The following is a 19,517-nucleotide window of genomic DNA, read 5'->3' as shown; positions in this document are numbered from 1 at the left end:
ACCCTTCCCTTGGGAAAATGACAAGCTAGGGACAAACAGTTCTGACTCCGGGATGTAGTTGAATTTTTTTTTGTTCAACTGTAAAAGCCTAAAAGCCTGCCAAGGTGCGAATTTTTACCCCAAACTTTTTTTTAATAGATCTTTTAAATCGAATGTTATTTTGCATCTGAAATGAATCTTTATGGATTTTGGCATAGAAGATGCCTTTAGCTGCCTCCATAAATGAGTTGCCAAAGTCGGCCATTTCAAGGGCTGATTCCAATACTGCAATGGCCCCACTTTACTCCTGCAGGGGCTGAATGAGAGGAAGAACCTGCCCCAGGAGAACATCATGCTGTTGCTAGGCAACATCTGCACCTACATGAACTGCATCACCCTGGAGAGCTCCACACCCATGTGGACCAATATCCTCACGCAGTTTGACATCTTCTTCCGACGTCTGCTCACAGTCCTGCCCAACCCGTGTGACATGTCGGGGCTGCTGAAGACGATCATCTCCCTCCTCAAGATACCCAGCATCTGTAACGTCAGGGTAGGTGGTGCTATTGACATGTGATAGAACCCAAAGGCCTCATTTTGGGGGGGTTGTGTTGAGCTTTGATCCCATTATTTGACAAATATATGTAGTTGGGCTGTAACGATTCATCGATACCTACTATTTCATCGATACTTAGGTGCACACGATACTTTAATATAAACGCAGTGTGTGCGATCATGATATGCTATAAATAGAACAGGAACTCATAGAGTTACCTCCCGTAATGGCAGAAGTAACATACCACCTGTACGCATGGGAGAACGTGAGGACATGGTGACTGAGGACACGCTGACTAACTATTAACATTTGATAACCATCCCTTCATTTTAAACTCTTTTTTTTCTTGTCGTTTTCTTTGTCAAAGTTTTTGAGATAACAATAAATAAATGTATTAAGAATGAGGTTTGAGATATGTATTTCAGTGATTTCATCATTTCTGACTATTTGATACTAGTATCGTCTGTCCGTATCATGATATAAATCGTATCGCAGGACAACAAGCAATACTCAGCTTTAATATGTAGTCTTGCAAGAATGAGTAGTTTGTAGCTCAGCACTGCAGCTGTATTGACGATTGATGTCATTCCAATGTTTTTGGTGATGTTGCAGGTGTTCAACAGTGAGCAGGTGAACAACAGTGCCTTGTTTTTATGTAAAGAGTTCATGGTTCTTATTTTTCAGGGTATATTGGAGCCATTCTCAAAGCTTTTGAGCTTTGCCATCCAGAACTGTCCGTTCAAGCTGCAACAGCTACTGGACGTCTGCTACATGTGTAACAGGGCTTTTTCCAGGGTGAGTACCAATGATAGTCATCTGTGGGGATCCTGGGTTAGAATTGGTCCCCAGGACCTTTTACAGGTTGAGTATTGACAGTCATCTGTGGGGATCCTGGGTTAGAATAGGTCCCCAGGGTCTTTTACAGGTTGAGTATTGACAGTCATTTGTGGGGATCCTAGTTAGAATAGGTCCCCAGGGCCTTTTACAGGTTGAGTATTGACAGTCATTTGTAGGGATCCTAGTTAGAATAGGTCCCCAGGGCCTTTTCCAGGTTGAGTATTGACAGTCTTCTGTGGGGATCCTAGTTAGAATAGGTCCCCAGGGCCTTTTCCAGGTTGAGTATTGACAGTCATCTGTTGGGGATCCTGGGTTAGAATAGGTCCCCAGAACCGTTTCCAGGTTGAATATTGACAGTCAATTTGTTGAGGATCCTGGGTTAGAATAGGTCCCCAGGACCTTTTCCAGGTTGAATATTGGCAGTCATCAGTGGGGATTCTAGGTTAGAATAGGTCATGAGGGCCCCTCCAGGTTGAGTATTGACAGTCATCTGTTGGGGATCCTGGGTTAGAATAGGTCCCTAGGACCTTTTCCAGAGTGAGTACCAACGACAGTCTTCTGTGGAGATCTTTGGTTAGAATAGGTCCCCAGAGCCTTTTCCAGGTTGAATATTGACAGTCATCAATGGGGATTCTAGGTTATAATAGGTCCCCAGGGCCTTTTCAAGGTTGAGTATTGACAGTCTTCTGTGGGGATCCTGGGTTATAATAGGTCCCCAGGGCCTTTTCCAGAGTGAGTACTAACGACAGTCTTCTGTGGGGATCTTTGGCTAAAATAGGTCCCCAGGACCTTTTCCAGGTTGAGTATTGCCAGTCATCTGTGGGGATCCTTGGTTAGAATACCATAATGACATGGATCCTTGCTCATATTATATCACCACTGGTTTGTGTGGTCCTGACTATTATTTATTTTATGTAGTGGAATATTGCTGAGTATGGCTCTTAAAACAAAACAAAGAAAGAATCTTTTTCAGTATATATTTTCATGAGCAAAAAATTAGGATAATATTTGATTAATAATTGATTTGTGAGCTCTGATTATGAATATTTAACTAAAAAAACAGCACTACTTATTCTCCTTATGACCATTGTCCTTCAATTGGTGCTAGGAGCGAGACAAGTTGATCCTGACCCGCACCGTGATATACGAGCTGGTCCAGGCCCTCAAGTTCAAGACCAGTCTTCCGGACGAGAATGCTTTGCTTCTTGTGCAGGTAACATCGAATATCATAGTGACCACTGTTTGAGAAAGCTTTCGTCTTTACGTGCCAATTCATTCTTTTTTATCATCTTATTTCCGATGTTAAAGGTATAATTTAGTCATGTTGTGTTGTATCTCATTGTCTCCTTGTGTTAAAGTGCTTGGTCCTGGACACTGGGGGCGTTATCTGCCTGTCTCTGTTTGTGGATGACGCGGCCATGTTGTATTGTTTCTCGTTTGTCTCCTTGTGTTAAAGTGCTTGGTCCTGGACACTGGGGGCGTTATCTGCCTGTCTCTGTTTGTGGATGACGCGGCCATGTTGTATTGTTTCTCGTTTGTCTCCTTGTGTTAAAGTGCTTGGTTGTGGTCACTGGGGGCGTTATCTGCCTGTCTCTGTTTGTGGATGATGCGGCAATGTTGTATTGTTTCTCGTTTGTCTCCTTGTGTTAAAGTGCTTGGTTGTGGTCACTGGGGGCGTTATCTGCCTGTCTCTGTTTGTGGATGATGCGGCCATGTTGTATAGAGTTAAGTTCATCTGCTTGTTACAGTTTCTGGTCCTGGACACTGGGGGCACGATCTGCTTGTCTCACTCTGTGGATGACGCGGCCATGTTGTACAACTACCAGTCCCAGTCTCTAGTCAGTACCTGTGCAGCCGAGTGCATGAGGCAGCACCTCAACGATGCCATGGAGTTCATCACCGATCTACACACACTCACCAAAGTCAAGGTGACATATGTCTATGTATTTGTAATCAAGATGATATGTATGAGGTCATGAGAGCTCGGGGTAACCCATCATTGAGAGGGGCAGCAGTGTATGACCCTGTCAATGGTGTGCCTTCTTGATGGTACAGGTTGTTGATTGTGTCAACCACTGCATTCAGGCTTGATACTGAAAGACCGGTGTGATTTAGCTGAAAGATTGCTGACTGAAGTTTGAAAGAACATTCACTCTCATTTCAACACATTTTGAATGGAAATGCTCCTGAGAATCTCTTTACAGAGAAGAAACTGTTACTATGGTTACATTTGCAGAGTATTATGAAGGGTGGGGCTGCCAACAGTCTGAATGAGGACACCCTTGGCAGTCAGCTGAAGTCTGGAATGGCTCAGTATGTGGCACTGGAGATCACCCGGGGCAACGGACGTGACAACCGTGCCATCTCACGCTACCTGCCATGGCTGTACCATCCTCCTTCCGCCATGCAACAAGGGTAAGAGCTACACCTGTGTTACCTGTAGAGACAGTGGTGTTGTCGGGGCAATAAGAGTAAGAGCTACACCTGTGTTACCTGTAGAGACAGTGCTGTTGTCGGGGCAATAAGAGTAAGAGTTACACCTGTGTTACCTGTAGAGACAGTGCTGTTGTCAGGGCAACAAGGGTAAGAGCTACACCTGTGTTTCCTGTAGAGACAGTGGTGTTGTCGGGGCAATAAGAGTAAGAGCTACACCTGTGTTACCTGTAGAGACAGTGCTGTTGTCGGGGCAATAAGAGTAAGAGCTACACCTGTGTTACCTGTAGAGACAGTGCTGTTGTCGGGGCAATAAGAGTAAGAGCTACACCTGTGTTACCTGTAGAGACAGTGCTGTTGTCGGGGCAATAAGAGTAAGAGTTACACCTGTGTTACCTGTAGAGACAGTGCTGTTGTCGGGGCACCAAGGGTAAGAGTTACACCTGTGTTACCTGTAGAGACAGTGCTGTTGTCGGGGCACCAAGGGTAAGAGCTACACCTGTGTTACCTGTAGAGACAGTGCTGTTGTCGGGGCAATAAGAGTAAGAGTTACACCTGTGTTACCTGTAGAGACAGTGCTGTTGTCGGGGCACCAAGGGTAAGAGTTACACCTGTGTTACCTGTAGAGACAGTGCTGTTGTCGGGGCACCAAGGGTAAGAGTTAATCTGTGTTACCTGTAGAGACAGTGCTGTTGTCGGGGCAATAACGGTAAGAACTTCACCTGTGTTACCTGTAGAGACAATGCTGTTGTCAGGGCAACAAGGGTAAGAGTTAGCTTGTATTACCTGTAGAGACAGTGCTTTTGTCGGGGAAATAAGGGTAAGAACTTCACCTGTATTACCTGTAGAGACAGTGCTGTTGTCGGGGCACCAAGGGTAAGAGTTAATCTGTGTTACCTGTAGAGACAGTGCTGTTGTCGGGGCAATAACGGTAAGAACTTCACCTGTGTTACCTGTAGAGACAATGCTGTTGTCAGGGCAACAAGGGTAAGAGTTAGCTTGTATTACCTGTAGAGACAGTGCTTTTGTCGGGGAAATAAGGGTAAGAACTTCACCTGTATTACCTGTAGAGACAGTGCTGTTGTCGGGGCACCAAGGGTAAGAGTTAATCTGTGTTACCTGTAGAGACAGTGCTGTTGTCGGGGCAATAACGGTAAGAACTTCACCTGTGTTACCTGTAGAGACAATGCTGTTGTCAGGGCAACAAGGGTAAGAGTTAGCTTGTATTACCTGTAGAGACAGTGCTTTTGTCGGGGAAATAAGGGTAAGAACTTCACCTGTATTACCTGTAGAGACAATGCTTTTGTCGGAGCAATAACGGCATGAACTTCACCTGTGTTCGATGTAGAGTCAGGGCAACAGTCATGTGGAACAGTGAGCCTGTCCCCATGAAGATAATGGCTTGTCTTCAGCAACCGATGCTTGTCGCTAGAGACGGAAAACGGGGTATTTCAGTAGCCTAGGTCTAATCGAATGCATATGGAGATTGAATTTCTTTATAGTTCACTGCCCAGAAAATTTCTTGTTTATATCCCAAACTCAGGTATGGCAAATATGAACATTTGCCTTCAAGTGTTACATGTTACTTATTGAATGTTAACTATCAATATCTGTTCCGTGTGACTAGAGAGTTTCAGGATTTCATGCTTATAATGGGGGAAATCAACTTTCGTTATTTCTCGTAGACCGAAGGAGTTCATAGACTGCATCGGACATATTCGCCTGCTGTCCTGGCTTCTGATTGGCTCACTGACGCACACAGCTGTCACGGAGGGTGCCGCTCCCATCTCCTGTCTCCCGGTGCCCCTTGAGGCAGGGTGCCACATCTCGGAACATGTCCTGGTCATCGTCACTGGCTTCGCTGAACAGTCCAAGGTCAGGACTCTTAATAATAATGTTTATTTCTGATCCACACCTTAAAGCATGCTCAAAGCCCTATATCATTATCCTGGTCAACGGATCATTGTGCACTTGATTTTCATTCTCAGCTCCCTGGGGGGTATCTAACCCTTGCTGCCTTTGAGGCACAGGAGGTTAATTGTCACATTCCAATCATGCTACCAGGTACCTATTCACAGAGACATATTTCAAACAAAGTCACTTACCTTAGAAGACACCACATGTGCTATATGTGTTTCATTGTTGCGATTACAGAGGATCTTTGTTTGCCTATGTAATTTTGAATTTTATACAGATTGTGTCTGTATCGTGAAAGACAACAAGTTAAGAGATTAGGTTATGATTCTTGAAAACTAAAGAAGATGGACAAGAACTTCCTTAGATCATCTTAGATGCTTCTGACAATTAACGTCAGTACAACATGCCATCAACATTTACATTGTGACAGTGTTGTTGTAATAGTGTAGAAGATACAGGTGATGAGAAGGACATGGATGTACCATGAGGTGTTTCTTCTTCCAGGACACCGTACTGCACATGTCATCACTCTTCCATGCGTTCATCTTGTGTCAGGTAAGCAGTTCCATCAGTCTTCCATTCCCGTTCACCCTGTCTGGAATGCACTTGTAGAAGCAAGTATTTTGTCATTAAACAACTGCTTGGATAGCTTGTCATCAAATTGGTTCAATTCCTTACAGAGGCAAACCCCAGAGTGATTCCGAGGTAGAATTAGTTTTGTTTGTTTGTTTGTTTGTTTATTTGATGCCGCATATTCCAGCTGTATGACAGCAGTCTGTAAATAATCGAGTCTGGACCAGACAATCCAGTGATTGATATCCTGAGCATCGATACACAAAAAGCATAGTCGCCTTTTACGGAAAGCATGGGTTCCTGAAGACCTAGTCCCCAGTAAGTCCAAGGTAGAATTAGTCCCCAGTAACCTATGCTTGTTGCGGGGGGCACGGGTGGCCCAGTCGTCTAAGGCGCCCTGATTCGCTGTGTAGAGTTGCGTCCCTTGGGCACGCCAGAAACCTATGATTGTGGGTTCGGATCCCGGGTCGCCGCGATTATGTTTCTAGGTTTGTCAGCACCATACCCGTGCTCGTGGGTTTCACCGGAGTGGTAAACGTCTGAGACCTGCATCACTTCGGGCTTTCCTCCCACATTAAGCTAACACGCCGTGATATAACTGGAATACTGTTAAAAGCAGCGTTAAGCACAACTCACTTACTCACTCACTTGTTGCGACAGTTGATGAAAGGCATTGGCTGGTCAGATTTAGTGACTTCATCATGCCCTGGTGTGGATCATTGTTCAAACTTTCCGTCACTGGATGGCTGGTCCGGACGAGATTGTTTACAGGCCACCGTGATATTGTGGAACATTGTTGGCTGGGATGGGATACAGACTTTCAACTTGTTAATTTAGGATTTTATTACTGGTCTGTGTCATACAGTTTGTTTGTTTGTTGTTTAACTCCACTCTCGGCAGTATTCTAGCTATATGATGGCTGTCTGTAAATATTTAAGACTTGACCAGACAATCCAGTGATTAACATCGTGAGCATTGACTCATTGGGTTACGATGACATGCATCAAGCAAGTCAGCGAGCCTGACCACCCGATCGCGTTAGTTGCCTTTTACAGCAAGCATGGGTTGCAGATAACCTATTCTACTCGAGATCGTCACGGGTCTGTGACATACAGATGTGAAAGTATCATGATTTAACCTTACAACAATATTTCATGTACTAATCCAGCTGACTGTTCCAGTTGTGGACAATGTACTGTGAGTCTGCGGCAGCGCTCCACCCTCAGAACAGCGAGCAGTACCAGTCTGCATCCGCCCACATCATGGACTTCTGGGCCCGGGTGACGCCGGGCATCCTACAGCTGCTCTCCCACTCCAAGGAGGTAGGTGGCGCCAGTGTAGGAAGATATATATCATGGTTTTTAACAAATGGAGGTGGCGAGGTGTTCGTGTAGGAGATAAACCTGATGTATTTTGAAATTTGAGGTAGATTTGATACCTCTTATTTAATTTGGAATGAAGTGATTTAATTCTGCTGGGTTAACAGCAGCCATTGTTTATGTGTAGGCTATTGACAGATTGATGTATTCATACACACGTTTTTTTGTGTGAAAAGGTTTGGTTAACTGAGAGGTATCAAATGGAATTTGATACCTGATCATAATCTTGTTTTGACCAATTGGGCGCAAGCATTCGTCAGAAGACAAGAGAATGTATTACACTGTTATTCAAAGACAGTCTGTGCCAAAAATATTTTCAGTCTACTAGCCTTAACATGTCTCTTGATAATATTTTCAGTAGATATTAGTGTTTATTATTAAAGCTTATTATACCAAAAGGTATTTTACTAGACTCGGGCTATGGATTAGTGGCTAAAGTCACACTGCAAAGAATGTCCAGCAAAGTTGACTTGCGTCTTGCATCCTGGTAAAGGTCTTCACATGATGATGTTGCACTGATACTTCCAACTCAGCATGGTTTAACATCGTCTTCTGGTTAACAAATTGATCATCATGTCGGAGGCCAGTTTCCTTGTCTCCGTCATCAAAAGGCTGGGTTTTCAATGTTTTAATTATTACTTTGCATAAAAAATGACATTACTTAATGTCATATTCAATTGTTATGTTATGATAACATGTTTTCTTAAGAGCTCCCTTGGAGGATCACTGTCTTGTTGTCATGAACTAATCCTGAACATGCAGACAAGTAAAATGGAACGTGCTGAACATTTTTCTGAAATATTAGTGATAAAGGCCTTTTTTCACTTAGTTTATGACTAGGATTGGTGTTTGAAATAACAATATAATTTAATAACAATTATAAAAAGTTATTCATCAAAATTGTCAGTCCAGTAAGAAACAGAATTATGTCATTTCATAAAAGATTTGGAAGAAAAGAGTTTTCATTGTTTTTCCACATTTATGGAAGTCGGGCGACTGAGCTGTAAAGCACGTGGTTAAACCTGCCTGTTTTGATGAGAAGAATCATCTTCCTGAGACAAGGGAGTCAACTGACTGTAGCAGTCCTGTTTCCACCCTTCCCGAACTAGGCTGAAATTTCTGGGCTCCATCGTAGTGCCACCAGTGGCTATTACGAGTTGTGTCCCTTCCATGTCCCTAATATTGACCAATCAGATTCCACCTCTCATATCCCTTGCATTTACTTCAACAAGACGGCAGCACCCAGTCAAGACGATCTGATCGATAATCAAAATCAATATTGTGATAAAGAAAAGTGAAGTGTGTCAAATCACGTGACCAAGTTAATTAAAAATATGAAAAAAATTGGAAAATATCTGTTGATGCCAAGTTGGCGGTACACATGCTTTGCAAATCCTGCAGTAGACAGAAATCTGCGAGACAGTTTTGTTACGAGATTTTGATTGGACTCTGCATACCGTTTTGTCCGGCCAAAATATGACTCTATAATTCCAGCCTAGTTCGGCAAGCGTGGAAACTGGACTTTAATAGTCAGTTAAATCCCCTGCCTCAGGAAGATGGAAGTGGGATGTGCATGTGGGGTGAGCTCGTCACTGGGCAGTGATGGGAGTTGATGGTTCACTGTGTCAGGAGGTTGGTGCACTGGGGCTTGGTGGGTATAGAGATGGTACCGCATTACTCCAAGAGGACACACTCTGGTGGGTGGAGAATTAATGTGATGTTGTTGATGTGTCAGTATGACTCTACAGTTTACTTATTGAGATTAACTATTTGTTCTTTTAGTTTTGGCTTGGGTCAAACATTTTGCAAAGTATAGGGATATTTGGATGGATTTGTCGAATAAACTTTATAAGGAGTTAGTCTCTAGTGTCAATCATTGCATACAACTTGCACATATTGGACGACGCTTGAAAGATGAGTGTGGAGGTATCACCTTTTGTTTCAGTCAACAATGAACAGGGTAGTGTTGAATATATTATGATATATAGAAGGGTGATGGGACGCATTTGATAATTGAGGATGGTGTTAGTCTGAAACGTGTAGACGTATACAATATAGGTATGTACATTGTGACCAAACAATGCACATTTTAGTCCCTCATTGTTTTTATGGATTAAATATAATGTATATAATTTTTGATGGTTTGACTAAAAAATTTATCAACCTTATGATAATTCTAGGTTTGTATAACATAATAAATATATTCCAGCCTGATCATTATGCTCTGAATTGATATGTCATATTTGTACAATGTATCTGCTAAATATTGGCTGGTGTGGCCAAAATTGTATGATACATGTACGGACAATATCAGTCTGTGGCAAAACTTCTGAATCTACCAGAAACTGTATCTTGGCATCCTTCAAGTAGATTTTAGTGTGAATATGGGGACTAATATTAGCTGTGTGCGCGAATAGCATCCGATGAGTTTTGTAATAATGTTTAATGTTTAAAACTGATACCTTATTCATTAATGTATATATTACAAAACTCATGTTCGTATTTAATGCCCATGATAATAGACTCAGGCTTTGGACTAGTGGTTGAAGTCGCTGACTACATTATATTCACCACGCCCCATGCACCTACCTCATGACTGTCCTTGTACAATTGTGGGAGGTTGGCTAAATGTGTGGCACAATTTTTTTCTTTGTGCTCCATGACACACTGAAGGATAAACCGACACTAGAGGTTTGATATTGCCGTTATCACACACCCATTGTTCTTTAGCATGATGTGTAGAAATTTGCACAAATTGATGCATGCGATTGCACGCTCAATTTTGTCTTTTTAACACAATTTTGTCTACTTAACACAACTTTTGCTGATTTACCAATTTTTAACTCTCAAAGTGTCTGTTCTCACACAGATTTTATGTTACCTTACCTTCCATATCATTGTTAGAGTGAATAAGTTGGGTTGAATGACACTTTGAAAAGTATGTGACTTTGTTACGGCATCTCGAATTAATTGTTGGAGGAAGGCCCAACATGACCGAGGTCATAGATGTTGCCGCTTTAGTGGAACCTGCAAACATGGATATGATATTGACAGACCTATGACCATAAGTAGGTTGGGTGATTTAAACCCATGATAGCAGATCCTTGCATGTATAAGGGAAGCAACTCTGCTCAGTGAATTGTGGAGCAATTGTGCCCATTCAAATTGGGATGAAAACAGTTTACTAAGCAGAATTGCATCCCTTTGATAGGCCAGGATCCTGTAATCCATGGTGGGTCAGTTCCATATCTGTGTTCATGAGTTTCACCAAAGTGTTAAATTTCTAAGACCTGCGTCACTGATGTACCCTCCCACATCACACTGACCTGCAATTAGGGCTGGGACAAGTCCAAATGTACCATCCGGGTACCCACCTCACTATTACCCTACCCTACACGGGTACCTGCTGTTGGTCTCAAGAGATAGGTACAAATGTCTGATTGGGAATAGTTTGACCGTTAATGTATTTAGATACTCATATAAAACGATCTGGTCATGTATACCTTCAAGTCAACTGTCGTTTTATCTCTAATGAAAGATATAAAGTCAGAAGGAATGCGTGTATAGTCAGAAAGAAATGCGAACATTAGTCACTTATAGTGTGACAATATAAACAATATATCACGTGACTAACCACGGGTCCGGGTAGTCCTGTGGGTACCCTGGTCCTACTCAGGACCCACCCGACCCGAGTACCCGAGTTACCCGTCCCAGCCCGACCTGCAATGGTTTTAACTTACATGCTGTTCAAAGAGTCATCAGTCCCAAGTTGTTGACTTAGTGTCTATGCTATTCCCCTAGAGACTACTAACAATCTTGGTCTGCATGAGACTTGTTATAGTAGCAAGACCAGGTTAGATTTAACACAAGCATCCCCCTCCATGTTATTAGCCACACAAGGAAATATAAAACAATGATACTCATTTGTTTAATGTGGCAAAGACCATGGACCTATCATAAAAATGTATGTCTACCAGTGTTTTGTTTGTTTTATCTGATTCCCTTTTCACATTTCTGTAGACTTTAGCCAGCTGTAATGGAGCATGTTTTCACGTCCACAGCATGGATCTTCTCTGTTTCATTTCAGGGGAGAAATCCTGGAGCTTCTCCTAGTTTATCAGTATTTTTCTAGTTTTATCTTTCGTGTAGGTATTGAATTTGTAGATGTACACAAGATGTCCTTAACATTCATTTGCAGCACTACTCAGCGGTGGGCCTGATTAGACTTGGTGCCCTGATTAGACCTGGTGCTTGTGAAGCAGTATCCCTTTGTGTGTCGTAGGAGGCGACTAAGGTGGATATTGTGGTCAGGCTTGGTGACATGGCCAGCAGAGTGTTGTCTTGCCCTGATGACTCATAGCTGGTCACTGTGATATGTCTGGAATATTGACTATGGCGTTAAACAACATTCACCTATCCAATCATCACAATACATTTCAGGATTTGTTTAGTTTCTTTGATTCAAGTCTGGAATGTATATTTACTACAAAAAATAATTGACACTTTAAAAAAATAAAAATCTCCAGATATTAAATAAGAAATCATAAGAATATTTTGGATTTTTTTTTAAGATAAAAAATGTACAAACCTGAATTTTGATAAAGAGCGAACAGTTGAACTCTATTAAAACATTTAAAAAAAATTCAATTGAATCTTTTATCACAACATTTTATATCGCTATATATTAAAGGAACTCAAGGATGTTAATTTGCATTGGATTAGTAAGTATATATATCGCATACGACAATCGCATTACAACTGTCCCTGTGTTCATGTTCATTGTTTACTGTAGTGTCTCTTAATGATAGGCCGACAATAGGGCTGAACTATCACCAACTCTGTGTTAAAACCTGCAACTTCTTACCATTGGCATTATACACGTGTGTAGATAGTCATGCAGTGTGTAACATTGTTTTTGTGGCAGCTGGTGGAGATGGTGAACCTTCACTTTCTGGGACTCATGGAAGCCCTCCAGGAGTGCAACTCCTGTGTCCTTGCCAAGGTGGGTTCTCTTCCTACTCATCGGTGTATTTGTCTGTGGCGATATTAATCTGTGGGGATTCTGTCGACTGAAATGGACTGTGGTCAGGCACATCGACGTTTTGATTGTGTGTCATCTTGCCATGGATCATTGCTCATGCTTTAAGGCACTGGTTTGCTCGGGTCTTGAAATTATTTCCAGGTCAGCGTTATGTAGCTTGACTACTGCTGATTGACCCGTGACTTTTACCCCATTGTTGTACCATCTTACAATGCATAGTGCTCCTTTTGCCGTGGGTGGACTTGTTGTGTGAGATATCAAATAGTTTAGGTACGGGCCATATCGGCTCTATCCTCACCGCTCGGTATCGTGTATATTATGCATCGGGATCACTTATATGTGTCTGTAGACTAAAGTCACAAGACTCCTTGCCTACCTGTAACTTTCGTCAGTGTCTGTAGACTAAAGTCACAAGACTCCTTGCCTACCTGTAACTTTCGTCAGTGTCTGTAGACTAAAGTCACAAGACTCCTTGCCTACCTGTAACTTTCGGAAGTGTCTGTAGACTAATGTCACAAGACTCCTTGCCTACCTGTAACTTTCGGAAGTGTCTGTAGACTAAAGTCACAAGACTCCTTGCCTTCCCTTAACTTTCGTCAGTGTCTGTAGACTAAAGTCACAAGACTCCTTGACTACCCGTAACTTTCGGAAGTGTCTGTAGACTAAAGTCACAAGACTCCTTGACTACCCGTAACTTTCGCAAGTGTCTGTAGACTAAAGTCACAATACTCCTTGACTACCCGTAACTTTCGCAAGTGTCTGTAGACTAAAGTCACAAGACTCCTTGACTACCCGTAACTTTCGCAAGTGTCTGTAGACTAAAGTCACAAGACTCCTTGACTACCCGTAACTTTCGTAAGTGTCTGTAGACTAAAGGCACAAGACTTCTTGACTACCCGTAACTTTCGCAAGTGTCTGTAGACTAAAGTCACAAGACTCCTTGACTACCCCTAACTTTCGTAAGTGTCTGTAGACTAAAGTCACAAGACTCCTTGACTACCCGTAACTTTCGTAAGTGTCCATCACCCATTTGACCTTTCTGTGCAGTTCCGTTCAGTCATAGGCATGACTAGGTAAATTTGCACATAGTTTCACAGTGTGGACGAAGCTCAGTTGGTTAGTTATCGGGCTAACAATCTGAAGCTTGCGATTTTGTGTCCAACGGATTCTCACAAATACTGGTCTTAGTGACACGTGACCTATGGCAGAGATCGTCCTCACAAGTTGTGGTGCTGTATTCTAAATTCTAAATTCTTACTAAGAAAAATCAGATTTGGTAAAGAATTCCTTTGCTTTGTAAATAAGTAGCCTGTATAGGAATCTTTGCTCTAACCCAAAATATTTTTTAGAAGTATAATTGACAAACCACCTTACAATAGATCTTCTTGTTGTCCTGAGTATTGTAAAGAATGTCGACCCGTGAAGATCCAAGGTAGAATAGGTGTTCAGCAACCCATGCTTGCCGAAAAAGGCGACTATGCTTGTCGGAAGAGGCGACTAATGGGATCAGGTGGTCGGGCTAGCTGACTTGGTTGACACATGTCATCGTATTCCAATTGCTTGGATCGATGTTCATATCAATCACTGGATTGTCTGGTCCAGACTCGATTATTTACAGACCCGCCGTCCGATAACTGGAATATTGCTGAGTTAGGCGTTAAACAACAAACAAACAAACAATGTAAAGATTGTCGGTCATTCATGTTAAGTGTGCATTCTCTGTTTCAGCTGTTCCCAATGTGGCAGTGCATCCTGTTTGCCTACCATGCACAGGTAACCATCTTCTACTTTCTCTGCACATCCCATCCCCTCTCGTCACAATCAAAGTGTGAGCCATACAATACAAGAGGCCCTTTTGACACAGTGTGCATAGTTTGCATCCCATCCCCTTTCATCATGATCAAAGTGCGAGCCATAAAATACAAGAGTCCCTTTTGACACAGTGTGCACGGTTTACATCCCATCCCCTCTCGTCATGATCAAAGTGTGAGCCATACAATACAAGAGCCCCTTTTGACACAGTGTGCATAGTTTACATCCCATCCCCTCTCGTCATGATCAAAGTGTGAGCCATACAATACAAGAGGCCCTTTTGACACAGTGTACATGGTTTACATCCCATCTCCTATCATCATGATCAAAGTGTGAGCCATACAATACAAGAGCCCCTTTTGACACAGTGTGCATGGTTTACATCCCATCCCCTCTCGTCATGATCAAAGTGTGAGCCATACAATACAAGAGCCCCTTTTGACACAGTGTGCATGGTTTACATCCCATCCCCTCTCGTCATGATCAAAGTGTGAGCCATACAATACAAGAGGCCCTTTTGACACAGTGTGCATGGTTTACATCCCATCCCCTCTCGTCATGATCAAAGTGTGAGCCATACAATACAAGAGGCCCTTTTGACACAGTGTGCATAGTTTACATCCCATCCCCTCTTGTCATGATCAAAGTGTGAGCCATACAATACAAGAGCCCCTTTTGACACAGTGTGCATGGTTTACATCCCATCCCCTCTTGTCATGATCAAAGTGTGAGCCATACAATACAAGAGCCCCTTTTGACACAGTGTGCACGGTTTACATCCCATCCCCTCTCGTCATGATCAAAGTGTGAGCCATACAATACAAGAGCCCCTTTTGACACAGTGTGCATGGTTTACATCCCATCCCCTCTCGTCATGATCAAAGTGTGAGCCATACAATACAAGAGCCCCTTTTGACACAGTGTGCACGGTTTACATCCCATCCCCTCTCGTCATGATCAAAGTGTGAGCCATACAATACAAGAGCCCCTTTTGACACAGTGTGCACGGTTTACGTCCCATCCCCTCTCGTCATGATCAAAGTGTGAGCCATACAATACAAGAGTCCGATTTGACACAGTGTGCACGGTTTTACATCCCATCCCCTCTCGTCATGATCAAAGTGTGAGCCATACAATACAAGAGTCCCTTTTGACACAGTGTGCATGGTTTACATCCCATCCCCTCTTGTCATGATCAAAGTGTGAGCCATACAATACAAGAGGCCCTTTTGACACAGTGTGCACGGTTTACATCCCATCCCCTCTCGACATGATCAAAGTGTGAGCCATACAATCCAAGAGTCCCTTTTGACACAGTGTGCACAGTTTACATCCCATCCCCTCTCGTCATGATCAAAGTGTGAGCCATACAATACAAGAGCCCCTTTTGACACAGTGTGCATGGTTTACATCCCATCCCCTCTCGTCATGATCAAAGTGTGAGCCATACAATACAAGAGGCCCTTTTGACACAGTGTGCACGGTTTACATCCCATCCCCTCTCATCATGATCAAAGTGTGAGCCATACAATACAAGAGCCCCTTTTGACACAGTGTGCATGGTTTACATCCCATCCCCTCTCGTCATGATCAAAGTGTGAGCCATACAATACAAGAGCCCCTTTTGACACAGTGTGCTTGGTTTACATCCCATCCCCTCTCGTCATGATCAAAGTGTGAGCCATACAATCCAAGAGTCCCTTTTGACACAGTGTGCATGGTTTACATCCCATCCCCTCTCGTCATGATCAAAGTGTGAGCCATACAATACAAGAGGCCCTTTTGACACAGTGTGCATGGTTTACATCCCATCCCCTCTTGTCATGATCAAAGTGTGAGCCATACAATACAAGAGCCCCTTTTGACACAGTGTGCATGGTTTACATCCCATCCCCTCTCGTCATGATCAAAGTGTGAGCCATAAAATACAAGAGGCCCTTTTGACACAGTGTGCACGGTTTACATCCCATCCCCTCTCATCATGATCAAAGTGTGAGCCATACAATACAAGAGGCCCTTTTGACACAGTGTGCATAGTTTACATCCCATCCCCTCTCGTCATGATCAAAGTGTGAGCCATACAATACAAGAGCCCCTTTTGACACAGTGTGCATGGTTTACATCCCATCCCCTCTCGTCATGATCAAAGTGTGAGCCATAAAATACAAGAGGCCCTTTTGACACAGTGTGCACGGTTTACATCCCATCCCCTCTCATCATGATCAAAGTGTGAGCCATACAATACAAGAGGCCCTTTTGACACAGTGTGCATGGTTTACATCCCATCCCCTCTCGTCATGATCAAAGTATGAGCCATACAATACAAGAGCCCCTTTTGACACAGTGTGCACGGTTTACATCCCATCCCCTCTCGTCATGATCAAAGTGTGAGCCATACAATACAAGAGCCCCTTTTGACACAGTGTGCATGGTTTACATCCCATCCCCTCTCGTCATGATCAAAGTGTGAGCCATACAATACAAGAGCCCCTTTTGACACAGTGTGCATGGTTTACATCCCATCCCCTCTCGTCATGATCAAAGTGTGAGCCATACAATACAAGAGGCCCTTTTGACACAGTGTGCACGGTTTACATCCCATCCCCTCTCGTCATGATCAAAGTGTGAGCCATACAATACAAGAGCCCCTTTTGACACAGTGTGCATGGTTTACATCCCATCCCCTCTCGTCATGATCAAAGTGTGAGCCATACAATACAAGAGCCCCTTTTGACACAGTGTGCATGGTTTACATCCCATCCCCTCTCGTCATGATCAAAGTGTGAGCCATACAATACAAGAGGCCCTTTTGACACAGTGTGCACGGTTTACATCCCATCCCCTCTCGTCACGATCAAAGTGTGAGCCATACAATACAAGAGCCCCTTTTGACACAGTGTGCTTGGTTGCTTGAGTATTGCAGAATGCAGTGTACACAAAATTCACTCGGCCAATCTGTTTTCTATGGAAGCCTTTTTGGGCCATGTTTTTTTTCTTCTTGAAATTTTAAGATACTGAATTAAAATTTCAACTTATCTTCATATTTCAACTTATGAATCTTGATACTTCCACATAATATCTTGAAATTTTGAAATAGCATCTTAAAATTTCAAGATAATAAGTTGAAATTTCTAGTTATAATCTTTAAGTTTCAACTTATTATCTTGAAATTTCATGATCATGTATCTTGAAATTTCAACTTAGTTTCTTAAAATTTTACCTTTGTATCTTGAAATTTCAACTTAGTATCTTAAAATTTTAACTTTGTATCTTGAAATTTCAACTTAGTATCTTGAAATTCCAAGAAAAAAATAAATAAACAAATGACCCTAAAAGGCTTCCATAGTTTTCAGCTTTTGAAATTAACATTCAAATCAAGTGTCCTTAGGTCCCTATAGATTCAAACACGCGGAGCAGAAAACCCTAAGGACTACCTTAATTTCTAAACACTGGTTTCTGTTACACAAGCACGTACCTAGTTGATCTCTTTCTGAACATGATGATGTGAATGTTGATGCTGCTGCTGCTGCAGTTGCCGGGACACCTCCATGTGCGACTACAGATGTGTCAGAACTGGGAGCCCCCCCACCCAACCCGGGACCAACGCTCATTCAACTCCACCATCCTCCTCAACTGGCTCAAGAGGATCCAGTTCAAGCTCGGGCAGATCGAAGTCCAGTCATCAGCAGCAACACAGTTCTACACTGTGTGAAGCTGCTTGTTCAGAGACTGCCAGCCCTTGGGACAGAGAATCATCTGAGGGAACAGTACTTGTGACATCAAAGTTCCTCACATACTGATGTACTCTTTGTAATCAGAAACCACTAATGTTCTTCATGACGCTAACACCATCCTCACCCTGATGTTGATTAAGAATTGATTAGACCATATAGTATGTTCAAATATGAATAGGCTAAACAATATAATAGTCTTGGTTCTCAGGCATCGTCCGCATCATCATAAAGCCACATATTTCATTTTTTTTCCATTGTCAAACAAATTAAAAAAATCCTAATACTTCAAAACCATCTGATTCAGTATAGCATGCAGTTACTTCCCTTTACATGCGCACTGCTTTACTGCACGTCTTGTGTTATGGTTATGGCGGCAATAGGAGCTTGTATGCTTGTTTATGTAGGGAGGCCCTTTCCCAGGTTCATGGTACACAACTGTTTATTTGGTTACATACTAGTTTGAACAAGCAAAAAGAAAAAAAAAGAAGCACCGCCTGCACTATATTTTCAAAAGTCATTGCCTGAGAACCAAATCTTTTATTTTTTAACCCTTTTTTAATTGTTATTATTCTGCTATCAACGTGACAAAAAAACAATGTTTGTGTGATATCATCAGTTTGGAAAATCAGTTAGGATAACTATCTATGATGTCATGTTTCTGGACCAAGAGAAGTTATATATGTACATTGAAAATAAGCCATTATTTATTCTGGAGATCACCTGTTACGACAATATTGGTCCAGAGAATGTGTTGTTACTACAAATTAATTGGTTCCTATAAATTATCCTGGTATAGCTCATAGTTTTGAGTAAGTTGTATTTGCATAGCTTGTCTCCCCCTGCAAGTCCGAATGTGTTCATGTTTTATATGGAGCTTCCATGGCATTGTATTGAATTTCAATGTGAACTGTGATATTGATGTTATTTGACAGTGATTAAGTTGATCATTCGACAGACTATTGCTGTTCAGTTGATACTATGCTGATGTACATGGTCCTAGGCCTGGAGTGGCCAGTAGTGAGCAACACGTTGTGTTGTTGGTGAGACTGGTGGGGGACAGGAAAGTGGAGGTGAGTTGTGGAGACCTCAGCTCTTAGGAGGCTCTGACTCCGAAGTCAGGGTCCTGATGGAGTATAGGGCTGGGAGGGGTAACTAGGGTACTCGGTCGGGTGGGTACTTAGCAGTCAGGGTCCTGATGGAGTATAGGGCTGGGAGGGGTAACTAGGGTACTCGGTCGGGTGGGTACTTAGCAGTCA

The 19,517-nt window shown here is 42.6% G+C and overlaps 1 protein-coding gene across 3 annotated transcripts in view; it reads left to right on the top strand.

Moving 5' to 3' along the window:
• LOC124132337 (protein unc-79 homolog) overlaps positions 1-18,690 on the top strand; it is a 72,425-nt gene extending 53,735 nt beyond the window's left edge. For all 3 annotated transcript variants that reach the window (XM_048403225.1, XM_048403226.1, XM_048403224.1), the window contains 12 exons: positions 293-532; positions 1,220-1,330; positions 2,481-2,585; positions 3,121-3,300; positions 3,609-3,787; positions 5,491-5,680; positions 6,227-6,277; positions 7,477-7,617; positions 10,348-10,365; positions 12,599-12,676; positions 14,444-14,488; positions 18,060-18,690. In XM_048403225.1, the coding sequence (XP_048259182.1) occupies positions 293-532; positions 1,220-1,330; positions 2,481-2,585; positions 3,121-3,300; positions 3,609-3,787; positions 5,491-5,680; positions 6,227-6,277; positions 7,477-7,617; positions 10,348-10,365; positions 12,599-12,676; positions 14,444-14,488; positions 18,060-18,239 (1,518 nt within the window). In that variant the 3' untranslated portion in view covers positions 18,240-18,690. The remainder of the gene's footprint in view (positions 1-292; positions 533-1,219; positions 1,331-2,480; positions 2,586-3,120; positions 3,301-3,608; positions 3,788-5,490; positions 5,681-6,226; positions 6,278-7,476; positions 7,618-10,347; positions 10,366-12,598; positions 12,677-14,443; positions 14,489-18,059) is intronic.
• Positions 18,691-19,517: the final 827 nt, after the last annotated feature.

This window comes from Haliotis rufescens, unplaced genomic scaffold, assembly GCF_023055435.1.
Source record: "Haliotis rufescens isolate VD_foot unplaced genomic scaffold, xgHalRufe1.0.p SCAF_3, whole genome shotgun sequence".
Lineage (NCBI taxonomy): Eukaryota > Metazoa > Mollusca > Gastropoda > Lepetellida > Haliotidae > Haliotis > Haliotis rufescens.
The sequence above is the reverse complement of the archived record's forward strand: the minus strand, read 5'-3'. Positions and strand labels throughout refer to the sequence as shown.